The sequence below is a fragment of the Syngnathus floridae genome, chromosome 17 (assembly GCF_059516105.1).
Source record: "Syngnathus floridae isolate MCC-2025c chromosome 17, RoL_Sflo_1.0, whole genome shotgun sequence".
NCBI lineage: Eukaryota > Metazoa > Chordata > Actinopteri > Syngnathiformes > Syngnathidae > Syngnathus > Syngnathus floridae.
The window spans coordinates 8,482,962-8,498,125 of record NC_142429.1 but is presented as its reverse complement, the minus strand read 5'-3'; the positions used below and the strand labels follow the sequence as shown (position 1 = coordinate 8,498,125).

The 15,164-nt window shown below is 41.6% G+C and overlaps 2 protein-coding genes across 2 annotated transcripts; one reads left to right on the top strand and one right to left on the bottom strand.

Annotated features, from left to right (window-relative positions):
- Positions 1–337: 337 nt before the first annotated feature.
- On the bottom strand, positions 338–8,902 carry flii (FLII actin remodeling protein). The gene is made up of 31 exons (XM_088358106.1): positions 8,651–8,902; positions 7,819–7,929; positions 7,304–7,375; positions 6,952–7,032; positions 6,639–6,886; positions 6,460–6,563; positions 6,171–6,346; positions 5,938–6,095; positions 5,780–5,864; positions 5,562–5,709; positions 5,321–5,451; positions 5,136–5,243; positions 4,945–5,049; positions 4,691–4,870; positions 4,542–4,624; positions 4,396–4,470; positions 4,214–4,297; positions 3,954–4,125; positions 3,778–3,885; positions 3,471–3,662; positions 3,223–3,321; positions 3,046–3,135; positions 2,831–2,970; positions 2,512–2,722; positions 2,295–2,449; positions 2,130–2,190; positions 1,932–2,060; positions 1,668–1,774; positions 1,480–1,585; positions 1,353–1,418; positions 338–1,281 (listed from the first exon to the last, which is right to left on the bottom strand). The coding sequence occupies exons 1-31, from the start codon at positions 8,711–8,713 to the stop codon at positions 1,147–1,149; spliced, it is 3,783 nt and encodes a 1,260-aa protein (XP_088214232.1). The 5' UTR covers positions 8,714–8,902; the 3' UTR covers positions 338–1,146.
- A 268-nt stretch (positions 8,903–9,170) lies between these two features.
- desi1a (desumoylating isopeptidase 1a) lies at positions 9,171–12,496 on the top strand. Its single transcript, XM_088358115.1, has 6 exons — positions 9,171–9,360; positions 9,644–9,665; positions 9,894–9,963; positions 10,242–10,351; positions 10,461–10,583; positions 11,103–12,496. The coding sequence occupies exons 1-6, from the start codon at positions 9,270–9,272 to the stop codon at positions 11,191–11,193; spliced, it is 507 nt and encodes a 168-aa protein (XP_088214241.1). The 5' UTR covers positions 9,171–9,269; the 3' UTR covers positions 11,194–12,496.
- Positions 12,497–15,164: the final 2,668 nt, after the last annotated feature.

Genomic DNA, 15,164 nt, shown 5'->3' with positions numbered 1-15,164 from the left:
TATGTTTTCCAAGTTACCCTCGTTAAACGCACCTGCGTGAAAAGATCAGTTCATTTTCACCTTCTCCAGGAGCCCAACTTTTGCCACAGGTGCACTTAATGAGGGAACGGGGGCTGCGTTCCAATATGTTTTCCAAGTTACCCTCGTTAAACACACCTGCGTGAAAAGATTTGTTCATTTTCACGTGCTGCAGGAGCTAAAAGTTTTCACACAGGTGCACTTAACGAGGGAATCTTGGAAAACATGTTGGAACGCGGCCCCCCTAGGACTGGAGTTTGACACCCCTGCATTAGTTAATTCCGAGCCTTGCTGCTGAATCACAAAATAACAAAAATGATTATTGATGTGATGATTTTATTTTTTTGTCATATAAAATACATAAATAAAGCATCTGCAGGTGGCATCACAAGCATGGGCACATTCGTATGTGCTTGTGAGACTTAAACATTTAACAGGCACACAGTTAACCTCATAGATAAGAAAGATTTGTAAATATCATGCTTGGACAGGCACATGATTCGTCTGTCCTTCAATGTTGAAAAGAAAAAAAAATTAACTTACGTGATATGCTCTCTCCCATTAATATTATCCAAACAATAGATTTTAAACCCGTAAAATTGCGCAACTTTAGCCCGAATGAATAAGGGTTTCTGCTGACTGCACGTTGGCTCACACAAAGCGTCGATATGACTGGCGTGTCTGGCAAAAAGCAACAAGGCGTGCAGCATCACCATCAGTGTATGGATGTAACATCAAGTATGTTAAAAAATAAACATTCCACCCAAGAGCTAAAGTCTTAACAGTCTTCAATGACAACATGTGCTTCAGACGAGCTGTGCAAAATGGCACTAAGCATTTACGGCACGAGTGTCTCATCCAAACAATCTCAGCAGTGTGCAGATTTGCTGTTATATATATCATCATAACAGGAGAAAACGACCATAGAATGCCATTTGGACAAATATTCCTTATCCCTGTGGTTTGTAAATATTAGCAAATGGATTTTTAATTTCTTTATGTATTCTAAGTTGATTTGGTATGATATATTTGACGTAAATTGAGATGTCATCTTGTAATATTGATGAGCTGAAAAAGTTTGGGACACCCTGCAGTTGAGAAAGTTGGCAGCCGGATGTGTGCGAGTGTCTACGCGGGGGGAGTTTTGAAATCCCCCCAAGCGTGGAAGCAGCGTGTGAAGCAGTGCGGCTCGTTTCCCTTGCGGACTAGTCGCAGCTTTCTGGGTTGCTGAGTTTCTTTGGAGCGCATGTGCTGGATATACACCTGCTCAAAAAGAGTTTAGTGAGCGAAAATACAGCGTGCCCAAGAGCAAAAACAAAAAAGACTTTACCGACCTGACAGGCTTTGAGACTCAGTTTGATCTCCACTTGGCTCGTCTGAGTACCGACCCACATGTACACCTGCAGGTGACACAGTTGAGTTTAACTTCAGCCCAAAACAACAGTTTAACTAATCTCTTACCTCTTGGCCGTTATCGAGCAACATGATATCATCATCAGCCAAATCGTCCTGGCAGAAGTCGGAGCACTTCTCGGACACTGAGAAATAACCTTTCTCGTTGGAACACCTAAGAGGAAGTGCCACCAATTTAATTCAGTATTTTGAACTACAATAAATACTGTCTTTGTTGAAAATGTTTTTACGCTCACCTGAAGAGACGAGCATATTTCATGTACTCGGCATCTTCGTCGTACTGCTTCTGTGCACCGATGCCGACCCAGAAGAAGTTCTCAGGTTCCTCCCCCTCATTGATGACCTTGGAGAGCAAAAAGGGCATAGCCGTACTTATAAAAACCCAACTCCACCCATCCATCCATTTTCTAGGGTAAGTTTGAATTGATTGATGTTTTGAAATGAAATACAATGTGCAGTTTTTTTCCAACAAATGCCTGTAATTTTTCCCCTTGTGGTACCTGCTTGCTGTAGGTGTCATCAAACATGCTGTTCATGATGTCCTCGGCCAACTTGGCCTCATCGGGATCGGCGGCTCGGCCCACCCAAGTGTAAACGATGCCCTGGTTGTCTGTGCTCTCAAAGGGGACCTGCGTGGCCACAAGTGAGAACATTCCGTGAGTAGACGTTAAAAATCTCAAACATTACCCAATACCCACTTTGAGGATGAAGCAGAACTCCGAGTTGAGATTGCTGGAGTCCGTTCCAATCTGGATGGTTCTAATAGAGAGAAGTAACTAAATGATTAGTTTCTGTATTTCTCCCTACTCAACAGAATAATGTAATTTACAGACGTTCCCTAAATGCCACATGTTGTTTGTTACCTGGTACAAAGTGCACTCCCGTTGGTGCGGATGTGATAGAGTGACGGCTGGGCTGAATCTGTTTTTTGTTTCCTCTTCCCTTTGTGGATGATGAACTTCCTTTTAAAGTGTGACAAGAACTTGAGGTTCTCCTGCTGCTGGGTCATACGCACCACCTGAAAGACAACCCGGAGCAGATGATTCCTTTGTTTGTCACGTCATGCTTGACGTGTTTTACCTTGAGTTTTCCCGGGAAGAGGCTTTCAAACTTCCTCTGCAGAGAGAAGGTGAAGGTGAGCCAGCCCATGTTGGAGGCTTGTCTACCCTGCCAGAAGTACACCACACACTCAAAGTCTTCCTCGGGCTGTTTATCCTCCTCATCCTCTTTTCTCTTGTCTTCGCCCTCTTTCTTCTCCTCGTCGTCCTCGTACTCCACGGGCACCCAGTATCTACGGTGAGATAGTTGAACACAACTCTTTATTATGTTAACATCACACTGACAATCCATTTTCCCCCCCACAGCCTCATCCCAATTCCTACGTGGAAGGAACACACACCTGCAGAGGAAGACGTAGCAATCCTGAGTGAAAAAGTGTCCAAACTCCTCCTCTGGGAGACGAGCAAACTTTTTGCCTTCCAGTACGAATCCTTCCATGCCGTCCAGGTCCTCGTTCCACTCCTCCATCAGCTGCTCAGCCTACACGCAGAATGGGAAAAACATGAGCGGAGGCCGTCACTTTGTGGTCTGGTCAGTAAGTGTGTGCGTGGTTGCCTCGGTGAGCGGCATGGCCGGCTGCCTGGGGAGGAAAAGCGCCGTGAGGTCGGCTTTCATCTGGTCTTTCTGCTCTGTGTCTTTCTTCACCTAGCGGACAAAACAAAGAAACCCCCGGTGAAGTAAAGCCATCGTCTCGATGAAGATAAATGTGCCTTATCGTGTCTTATCAATGACCTTGCCCTGTAGGTTATCGGTCTGCTGCACCGTCTCGGCAGCTCTGGTGTAGTCAACCTTCAGCACGTCGTCCCAGTTCTTGAATTTGGATTTAAACACCTGGTGAAAAGGAGACGAGCGTTTACAATATACCATTGCTGTTTATAAACACAAGTTTTACTATTTTAAGTAAAAAAAACAACACAGAATGAAAGAGTTGATCAACAATTTGCAAGTCCAAGAAAAAAAGAATATTAGGAATTGTTAACCTGGCACTCGGTGCCCTCTAGGTTCCGTGTAACGCATGCGTGTTTGGGCCGGTGCAGCATGGAGCAGATCTCCTGACCCAGTTTTAAGGCGGCGGCTCGTACGAGTCGGGGAGACTTCCTCCCGATCCAGATGAACACGTCAGACCAGCAGTCTAGAATGTACACGCACTTGGTGTCCAGCAGTGACTGCAGCTGAAAATAGGAGATGATAAGTAGGAAGTAGGTCACATGGAAACTGGCAAACGTGATTTGTGTACAATTTGTACTTTATGGGGCTCATGAGTTGTTATTCCGTTTTGGTACATACCAATCTGAGCTCTGGCAGTGTGTCCAGTTTAATCTTGTGGTCTTTGTGCTCCACAGACAGTTTGTAGTTAATCTGAGGAAGCTCGAGATAGCCAAGACCCAAACCCACCTAAAAGACAACATCGACAACCACTCAGTACTTTTGTGTCTTAGCTTGCTACCTAAATCCAAATTCACCTTGTAAAGTTTGGGTCTGATAGCCGAGAAGTCATCTGGAACGTGTTTCTTGATCTCCTCCGGCTGTCCTCCTAGTAACTCCCAGAAATTTGGAGGCTCTTGACTCTGCCTTAGAGTTGTAATTTCTGCCTTCCCCTTCCGCTCATTCTTATTAATCTTCTCTGCAAATAACCTAAAAGGAGAAAACAAAAAAAATCTTTTTGAACTCTCTATTAACTCCTGGGCCAAATTTGCGCCAACTATTATTATTCTCCCCTGACCTGGCCTTTGTGGTACCACTAAGCGTAGCATTGGCTCCCCTCCAGATAAAGAGTTCCAGTCCATTGTCCAACAGGAACACAAAGCTGCCAAAACAGAAAGAAGAAATCACATCACTATTGTTCTCAAGTATCACAAACGCAGCCGCCAAATGGTGAATATGCAAATGAGTAAAGAGAGGCACCGTGGATCGAGCGAGCTAGCCGCCACAGGTACCGACTCCAGTCTGATGTTTTTCTTGCCGTAAACTCTGTAGAGCCTGAAGAAACACAAATGTTTGGTGGGTTTGTAATGTATTAAAGCTTTTCCTGTGCTAAGAGTGGCGTCTACCTGACAGGATAATGTGTGTCCTCCACGGTGTAGAAGCCACTGGAAGTGCCTCCCTCGATGTAGGATATCTCATTGTTGAACACCTTGAACGAGAGACAGCAATGTTGACACGTGTCTCTGAGAGATATTAAGAAACTGTTTTCACGTACTTTGCTAAACTCTTCGCTCTCGTCTCCCATCTCTTCCCTGATTGTCCTGCACTCGGCTCCAAGGAAATTCCTGAGGTTGACAGCATGGATGGCGGAGCCGGCCTTCTTGTCCAGCGTGGCTTCCTGACCGATCCAGTAGAAGATCTGCCAGTTCAACGCTCCGTTGTCATCCAAGAACGTCTACGAGCAAGACAGCGAGGGAATATTCTCAGTCGATGAATCCACGTAAGTGATGGCTGGTTGCGTTAGGTTACCTTGAGGACGATGTAGCAGTCGGCCTCGTAAAACTTCCCGTGGAATGTTTCATCCACTTCCATGGGAACGAAATTTTCAATTTGCCACACGCTCACGCCTGGCACCTAAAATGGAGAGGACATGCTGACGGTGCATTTGTGACACAATGAGGAAAAATAATAGCGCGCAGTTTCCAGAGACAGAACATTACCTGCCCCGCATCATCCGTAAAGAACTCTGAGTAGTCCAGTTGAGGCTTCTCCAGACCCTTATCCCAGCGCCGCACCTTTAAATCTGCGTATTTTAAATCTCCATTTTCCTACAAAATGGCCACAAGGTCATCATTCTTCCTCTGCACATTGAAAAGCACTTTTCATTTGAAGCTGCTTTTCTCACCTCCAGGTTCTTCTTCTCTTGCGCAACATCACTCATGCCCTTCAGCACCTGCTTGGCCTGATCATCCTGAGAATTGTCCTTCCTTCTTCTTAGCCTCATCTTCCTCGCCAGGGGATCTTTGGAGCCGGCCCCTGCGCACATGACGAAACTCATGCGTCAGGACGACGTGTGAATTTTCAAACGGGTAAATATTTATTTTTGGAAGCATGCGTGTCAAATTGTTCCGTCGTGTAGTTTTCACCTCCTCCGGCGGCGGCCACGATGGCAGGCGAGGCTCCAGCCAGCCGCAGTTGGTTCTGCAGGGAGAAGTCGATGTTGTAGAACTCGCTCGCTGTATCGACGGGTTTCGGAGGCATCACTAGGCAAGGGTTCTCGCGCACGTCCAGCATCTAGAAAGATGAACATAAGAACGTATTGTTTGTTTGTACAATTCAAAAATTTGTGAGCTTCCTCTTGTACCTCTAAATCAGTCAAGAAATGGACAGCCTCTGGCAGTGTCACGAGGCGGTTTTTGTTCAGCACGAGCTTCTTCAGCTTGCCACAACTGCATGACGACAAAAAAATAAAATAAAAAGGGTAATATATGTAGTGTGATCCTATCCGCTGTATGAACTCACCGACAAAGTCCCTCGGGGATGAGTTCAAGGTTGTTGTTAGCCGCCATGAACTCTGTGAGATTGGATAATTTCCCCATACCAGGCGGAACTCCATCAAAGTCCAGTTTGTTGGAGTTTAAGTACAGCTTTTTTAATTTGGAAAGCTTACAGATGGCCGACTGGATGAAAAATAGAGTTTTGAGTTATTTATGTTCGTTGATTACGTGAAGTAAGCAAACCCCAGAAATCCTTACAGGCAATGAGGTGAGCATGTTGCGGCTAAGGTTCAGCGTTTCGAGTTGGGTCCACTGGTCGATGCAGAGTGACAGTTCTGTAATCTGATTACTACTTAAATTGAGTCTTTTCAAACTGCCCAGTGAGTAGAGGCACTCGGGCACCCGAGTCAGGTCATTGCAAGACAGGTCAACATCTGTAAGGAGGAAAAGAGGGAGTTGAGAACAACTCAAACATGTTGCTGCACTCATCCAGCTGTCAATCAATTTTAAATGACCATTGAAGAAAAAAAAAAATAGACTGTGTTACCTGCTAGATTCAACAGACCCTCCAGGCTTGTGGGCATATTACTCTGTGTTCTTTGGGTGTTCCTCAAGTGGAGCGTTTGCAATGCCACCATGGCAGGCAGCTGGCTGCTCACACAGAAGGAGCAAAAATAATCCAGATCAACAGGCCGTTTTTTTTAGATAATAAATGCGCCTTCTTACCGCAACTGTGCATGCATGAGCGGGTTGTTGTTAAGGATGAGAGTCTGTAAATGAACCAGACGTCTCATTTGAGGTGGTAAACTGTCAAGCTTGTTGTCGCTCAGGTCCAGATACAGCAGATCTGTTAGGTTGATGAACAGCTGATTGGGGATTGCGTCGATGCCGTTGTGGCTCAGGTTGAGGACGAGCATGTTCCTGCTGTTCTCAAGGTCTCTGGGGACCTCTGTCAGCTGGTTGTAGCTCAAGTCCTACGAGTTAGTTGAAATTTAGTTATGTTCTGCTGCACTGGTAAAGCTAAACTAAAATTGTATACCAGCACTGAGAGGTCATCAAGTTGAAAGATGTCATCTGGGACTCCAGAGTTTTTTAGGTTGTTGGCACGGGCAACCACAGCCTGCACAGAAAGGAAAATGCCGTTATTGTACATTAAATTAGTTTGACCAAGTCATGTTAACATTTGTGATAAAAGAGGAACTGCATGTACAGTACGGAGCCGAGTCAGCAGATTCAGACTGTGGGAAGAGGCTATGGTTTTCTTTTTTTTTTTTTTGGTACATGGAACAGATCATTACAATTACACAAAATTGTTTCCAGTGTCCCACAACAGATTTGGTTTCATCTCAATGTTTCTGGCAGCATATTTGAATTGTGTACATGTTAATTACCCTCAAGTTTGGCAAACTGGAGAGCTCCCCGTGTAAGGTGGTCAAACTGTTGTGGCTCACTGAGATATGCTCCTGAGGAATAGAACAAGAAACACAAAGGTAAGTAGTGATTCAATAATTTCAAGACTAAAAAAAAAAAAAAAAAAAAACACACACACGCTCAAGATAATCTCATTTACCGTAAATAATCAAACAAATTAAGTTTAGTGGCCACACTAATCCCATCAGAGATATGAGGCATCTAAACAGAAATAGATTAAATTTCCTCAAAGAAGTCTACTGATGCAATCTTTTCTTAATCACCCCAAATTCATTTCCAAACAAGTGTGTTTGAAGCAACACTTGTTACAACACTCTTACGCAATAATACGTGACACATTATGATTGACTGCATGCTCGTGTCCGACTAGAAAACATTTTATTGCACAAATATTTTTATTTCAGATGGAAAATACCAGTGCTAAGATCATCCAATATGCAATAAACAGGCGCCACACAAGAAGCGATGTTCTCACCAACTTCTGCAGAGACGAGAGCTCCTCTGGGAGGTAACACAGACCAGTCCTGTTCAATTTGAGCCATCGCAGACTACTCATGCATTTAACATGCTCGGGGAAATATCCTCCCTAAGGGTCCAAAAGACAGAAGATCAAACATTTACTACAGCCTTAATATGATGTTTGTTTACATAGCAACAGTTGAGTACATTTGCTCTAAATTCTTAAAAGCTCCAATTTACTGGATGTTAAAGACCAACACAAAATGTGTTAAAATTAAATATAGCATTACTGGATTTAAAAATGTTTAAGTACTGTACATTGGATTGATACTGTTATTGTCAAAAGTGTAATGGAAGTTAGCCGCAGTAAAGAGTTATTGTTGTTACAAATTTATTAACGGATGAATAAATAACATACGTCTCAAGGCAGCTGTCAATACTGTCAGACTACCAAATACAATCAAAAAATTCCCTAACTTGAATAAACCATTTTATTCTTTGTTGATCGTTCGTTTTATATCCGTTAACCAAGTTTGCCCACTTGTTAGCGAATGGGTTGCTGAATTTAGGTGTGAATTCAGTTATAATCTCCATCGTAAAATGTTAAAATTAGTAGGATTTATCAGAGAGGAGTCGCATTTTATATTTATTTGCGACACAAATGTTTGACTGTACTGTCTCATGACAAATATCTGATAACTGGCTAACGCCCAGCTAGCATGAAGCTAAGCTACTAGTGTTTTGTTCTTTAATCCTTTGTGGTTCCGTTCACCTGGCTCAAATTTTGTCAGTTTAATAAAAACACAGACAAGCATAAGAAATTGGTGAATTAGGTATGAAATTCTTACTTTAAAGTCGTTCCCACTGAGGTCCACCCCTCGTATAAAGGGAAGCACTCCGGTGGCAGCCATTTCTGCAGTGATGTCAGTGGCTCAGCCGTCGCCAAGCTATTTTGGTACAAATGTGTTGGCGGAGCTTGTGAGCTCACAGACGACGCTTCGTCTTATTTTTCCCCCAATTATAAACCTCGAAACTTGGCGTCATTTGCAAATTAACCCTTTGCGTTGAATTCCACGCCAACTAAATATAAGGAGACAGCGCCCCCCAGTGGTTTCACAGGTTGTCAATTTCTGTAAAACAAAAGTTAACAAATTAAATGTTATGTTCTGATTTTTATAACAGGAATTCAGTGTTGCAATGGAAATCTGCGACAAATAGGCCGAAAATTAACAGTGTGTACTAAAATTTTCATGTATTTTTGCCGTGAACATATACAAAAAAAATGTGTTGATTTTCAAAATGTTTGTGGCCACTTCCTGTTCAAACCTTTATTTTGAAAGGTGTAAAATCGGAAGTGCTTGTTTTACTTAATGACGTCATATTCAAAGGCCCTCCCATTCAGCGGTGACTCGAAAGATTTCAATCGTAGACAGCTGACACCAAATACCTTTTCTAGAAGGTTTCACGATGGAGAATAATTGTACAAGATACAATGTACAGTTATATGTTTACGATCTGTCAAGAGGTATGGCACGCAACCTCAGTCCTATCATGCTGGGTGAGTACATCGAATGAGACGTTTACCCCGGCTTCACTAGCATCACGCCGTCGGCTTTCAGCTTCTACCAAACAATGTTTGTTTTTTTGTTTGTTTGTTTTTAAAATACAGTTAACACCGTTTAAAGGTGTGTGTGTAAACAATATGCCAATTTCATGTATGTTCCTGTTGACATTTGATTGTTAAATGCAAAAAATGCTAAAAATGCTTAATTTTGATTTGATATTGTAATTATTTATTAACCACCTTCACTTTCTAACGCATTTTTCTTTCTATTTAACAGGAAAACAACTGGATGGAATATGGTATGAAATCAAGTTTTATGAATTGGCATTGCTAAGAGTTAAATCGCTTAGTCATTTCAAGTTTGCTTGACTGCTAGTATAGTATTGGGGCCCAAAGCAGATTATATAATTTTTTTTAACAGTCTTCTGATTGGTGCTGTGGTGTGTACTAGGAAGTTATAAAACCCATGCATAATTATTCCAGTCCATTCTAGAATATAACTGCAACACTGTGTTATTCTTCTCTAGGCACACAGCCATAGTGGCATATGGGGATGAGTTCTTTTTTGGAGGTGAAGGAATTTCCAGCTGTCCACCTGTAAGTTTATTTCACAGGTTACTGTTTTACAATATTTCCTACTTATATCATTTAATTTATTTATCCTGCCTTTTCCATGTGTCTCTACTGCAACACATCTAAATCAACTGATCAGGATTGTTGCAGGTTTCGATTGTGTATCTCAGATCGCGCTCAGAAACTATTATATCCTGTTTCAAATTAAGTTTAAAAAAAAAAAAAAAAAAAAAAAGACACACGTAGTAGTGTTTTTTTTTACAACTCAGAATGGCCCAGTAATAAGGTGGTGCGTTTTCCAGGGTGGAACAATGCTGGGACCTCCAGACACAGTTGTGGAACTCGGTGAGACCGAAGTTTCAGAGGAGATCTTCATGGAATATCTCTCGTCTTTGGGAGAAAGCACTTACAGGTGCTTTTACAACTTATTCACACCATTTATTTCAATGAACTTACATAAACATAATAATTGGGAATGACCAATCGCAGTTGTCTGAAGCATCCACTCTTGTTTTTTTCAGAGGTGACAGGTATCGACTGTTTGAGCACAATTGCAACACGTTCACTAACGAGGTTGCTCAGTTCCTAACGGGCACGCCCATCCCCTCTTACATCACCGACCTCCCGTCCGAAGTCCTCTCTACGTGAGTTTAACCATGCTTGTCCACTTTAATTAGTCTAAACTTTATATTTTATATGACTTAATCAGGCAAAAAAATCACTGAGATTAAAATCGCCTTTCTATTGGGGTCTTTGCCTAGACAAACAACAACAACAAAAAAAACCCACATGTATGCATGATGACTATTTTTTTATATATGTATATTCATCTGATCAGTCGGGAACAAACAAGGTGACTTGTGTAATGATGCAATGATCTGTAATGTTGTGATGCAAGCAATATAATATATATATATATATATATATATATATATATATATATATATATATATATATATATATATATATATATATATATATATATGAATAATTTAGGGAGATGTTTAATACATTAAAAAAATCAAAAAGGTTTCAATTTTCAAGTAAAATATTTTGTCATGTGATTGTGACAGCCCTCCTTAATACCGCATACCCCACTTAAGGTATGCTTCAATAATTGTGAAAGGATTCTTTTGAGGGTACCAATCTGCTTTCATCTCCAGACCGTTTGGCCAGATTTTGCGCCCCATTCTGGACTCCATCCACATCGCCCCCCCTGGCGGCAACGTCATCAACGGCGGGAGAAACATCTAAACTGAAGGAGCAACGCACATAGTCTCACTTTCTTGGAGTCAGTCAGCAAGGAGTCACCAATTTCAATTTTCATAGATTTTTTTTCTTTTTGTCTCCTTCAACAAGCATAGCTCAATCAGATCTTGGTGCCCTATGTTTTTAGAAAACAAAACAATATTAAGCCTTTAAAGGTAACAAGATTGATTCAGTTAACTTTGCAATTCCCAAAACTTTAGCTAGACTGGCATAATCTAATCATAGCCAAAACGAGAGTTGATTTAAACAATGATTGGTGCACCAAGCTAGCATAGTCCCATTTGGACTCAAGTACACGGTGACCGACTCCTGCTGCTGACTTCAATGGAGCACATTATTTCAGACATCTTTAATATATTGTTTTAGGATCACAAATTTGAAATCTTCTATCCATATTTTTTGTCAACCGATTGAAATATCTCATATTGCTTTAGGCAACTTTCCATCACAGATCCTTTTGTAGTGTTTGATTCAACCCGCCTTCCTACCAGATGCTATCGTTCAGTTTGTTACGCTGTTGTTTACGATGTTAGCATATGATTGGACCCGCTGCAGTTTTGGAACCGGTAAAAACAACTCACGCTGAAGACCTTTTAGTGGTGCAGTAGTTAGTGGAATCAAAACCCTTTCGTCATACACCAGAGTGTGTGTGCAAGCGTGTTTGGTACTCCAAATCTGTGCCTTCATTCCCCTCTGTTTTGCTGAAGAACTTGACATTTCTAATCACCTTTTATTGTTGGATGCGTAAAAACTTTGGAGATGTTGGGGACCAGTGTCAACTGTGGATTTCTTAATACGCATCTGTCGGAAAACGGCAAGACTAATGTTAGTGCCCAGTTATCTGATGCCGCCAGAGAATTTGAGAGAATGCGTAATTTGCAGAGAACAAATTTTATACGTTATATGGCGAATGTGAGGTCATTGTGGAAGCAAAGTTAAGAATGAAAGAATAGGACTACAAGACCGATTCAACCAGCATTAACCCGCTTGAAGAACTTTTGAAAACTCACTTTGCCTTGGTGCCAGCCATTTTGCAACCTCGACCCGTATTTTTGCCTAGTCACGCAAATCCTTTCTAAACATTTTATTGTGAATGACTACCCAAGTAACTGACATAGTCTGACCACTGAATTGTATTCATAAACAACTCTTTGTTTTTGTTATTGTATCTTATCCTTATAAACCACCACTATTTATAGTTATACATCCCTCCTACATTAATGCGTATTGTTGCTATTGTTTGTGATTGTTTTTGTTACATGACTTACTCATAAAGCCATTATCTATACTTGGCGAATCCTTGTGTTGTTTTGGCAAAACTCTATTGAAGCTGTGCTCCTCCGTGAACATATTTATTGATTGAATTGAGGGTTTTGTTTGACAATAGTAGTGTTTTGCTGCCCTCTAGTGGAGTTATGGTGATAAGGAACCTTGGTACGATCACTGTAGCATTACATTGGGCTTTGATAGCTGCTTTAACAACAATCCGACAGCCTAAAATACAAATTATACTTTGTACTGGTAAAAATTAAATTGATATTGTGTTATTGAGATATAAATTTCATTTGAGTGCCTTAAATACGTCAAAAGGAAGATCCGGTAATGATAAAATATTCCTGCAGTTCTTCGACTAACCACTAAGAGGCAGTGTTGTACTTGTTTTGTAGTTCAAATGCGTTTAAATACTAAATGGAGTTTCGCTCCATTGTCTGTGATTTAAAAGGAATCATTAGGTCACAGGTCACGCACCACCGTGCCTGCTCTATAAATCTCATTTTATTGAAGATACATCCGGGTTTTCCTGTGTTGTGCATTGTGCTGTTTCACTTTTGGGCAAATTTGTGATTTACATATTATTGAGTTACTCATACTGTACAGACAGACCGTTCTAATATTTTCTATTTCAGTTACTTTGGTCATATTCCACTTTTATTTCTGCCACCTCTCTAGTGGAAGAACAAATTCACAAAGATAAGTTGCTTTAGCTGTGGAGATGAAATCTATTCTAATTTACAGATTGAAAGTTCTTTCAAGGTGAAGGGCTTGCAAATGTTTTTTTTCATTGGCTCTCCTGTCTCCCTTGCAGTGAACTGCATCATGAGGACTTGATGCTTCAATTAGCATTTGATATGCATAATTAAGGATTTCATGTCCCGTTTTTGAAGGTTACCCTGTCACTTGAAATGATTCAAGTATTTGCAGCAGCTTTTAGCAAAACCCGATATTTATCATTGCCTCTATCTGACTAATCCTGCTCTTCACTTCTTTCCCCTCTTACATCAATTCAGTCGGGCATGTTTTCATTTCCTTTTTTGTTTATTTTCCGTCACGCTTTGTAGTTTTAACATGAGAGACAAAGTCTTTATTTTGTCTCTGTTACGACTTCTTCGCGGAGTCCGACTCCTGTCTAAGCATCTCCGCCAACCTGCTGGGGACAGCCAACCACCTGGCCGGGTCACCCATTTGGAATCACTTCTGTCAACAGCTGCGGTGAGCTCCTTATCTCTGTCAAGCCACTGCCATGACCTTGCATATTAAATACATAGCTGCATAAATACGGGGAGAAATGTGAACTGTCCTCGAGACCTTCTGCCGCATCACTCGGCATTCACCCTTCCTTGCTAGAGTGCCCTTGGCTCGGCCCATCTGGACGCTGCTGGTGAGGGTGCATGTGTTTATCAGCCTGCCTGTGCGTATTTATGTGTGCATGCCTAAGAGGGTATTTGTGTGTTTGTAGAGTCTCACACTTCTATTTTGAAGCAGGATGATCAGTTGAAGATCAGCAGGCAAGCTTTAGGTTGAATTTATTCGGAGTTGATTTTGCAGTATTGCCATCTTCTCACAATTGTAATGGTTTTTTTGGTAAAAATACACAAATGATACATAATTACCGTTTCAGTCGGCTTACACAATATGGGACTTCTGCCCCATGCTAATGCTATCAAGGATTAACACTGTTAGCTAACGCTCATCCCTGCTAATATTGCAGCCCTGCTTACCTTTTGTCTTGACGTTTATTATCAGCCAGCCGATTCTGTCTCAGTGCCGTTTTTATGCAAACCAGTTGCATCGTTAATCCAGTCTTCTTGCCGAGTGACATTTCTGGAACTAGGCAGCTAAGAAAATACCTACTTTGTTGCGTAAAGCCACTTCGCAGATCCAACTCATAGTATAAAAGCAGTTAATAATGTCTGTATTTAATATGGAGTCATAATTCTGTATGTTTTAAAAACAGAAATTGCTTATTTGATTAAAAATAAACAGAATGTACGAGAGGCCCCATACAAGGCATACGACAGTCATAGTTGCAGCATTGCCATTTGTTTTTTTTTTTACACAAACCGCCCAGGGCACATATTCCGAATGAAATCACTAGTTCCCTCTACCTCGTGAATCGGCTCTGCATGCCAACGTTATCCCTCATTAGTGTGCACTGTAGTAGCAGAACTGTTGTGCTGTGTTCTGCCTTAGGGCCCCGCAAGCAGTGAGCAAAGCAGGTTGAGGGTCCGGTGAGGTGAAAAGGAAACATTGGGGTGAGTTTGCAAAAAATTGCATAAGACGGTGGAAAACTGCCACATCTTTTAGTGTTAAGTGGCCATCGCATCACTGCAATTGGGTGGCAGCTGATTACTGACCGTAAATGGCCTTTTGCAGCCAAAGATGCTTGCGTGTCATGTTTTTTAATGAAGCTCATAGGAACCACATTAAGGCGGTTTCGGCCTCGCTGGTGTAGAGGCTGTTTAGATTCTGAACGTGATGCACTAAAATTAGAATAAACCTGGAAGCGTTTGTCCCCTCTATAACAGCAGAATCGTTTGTTTGCCATACCCCACTTTCACCGCTAGATGGCACTAGCTCAGGGTTAGTAATACAATAGCTTGTGGAAGATAATGCTCCATGGCTGCTTTTCACTTTCAACTGGGAAGATTTCATGGACCATTAAACCAGTGCAAAAA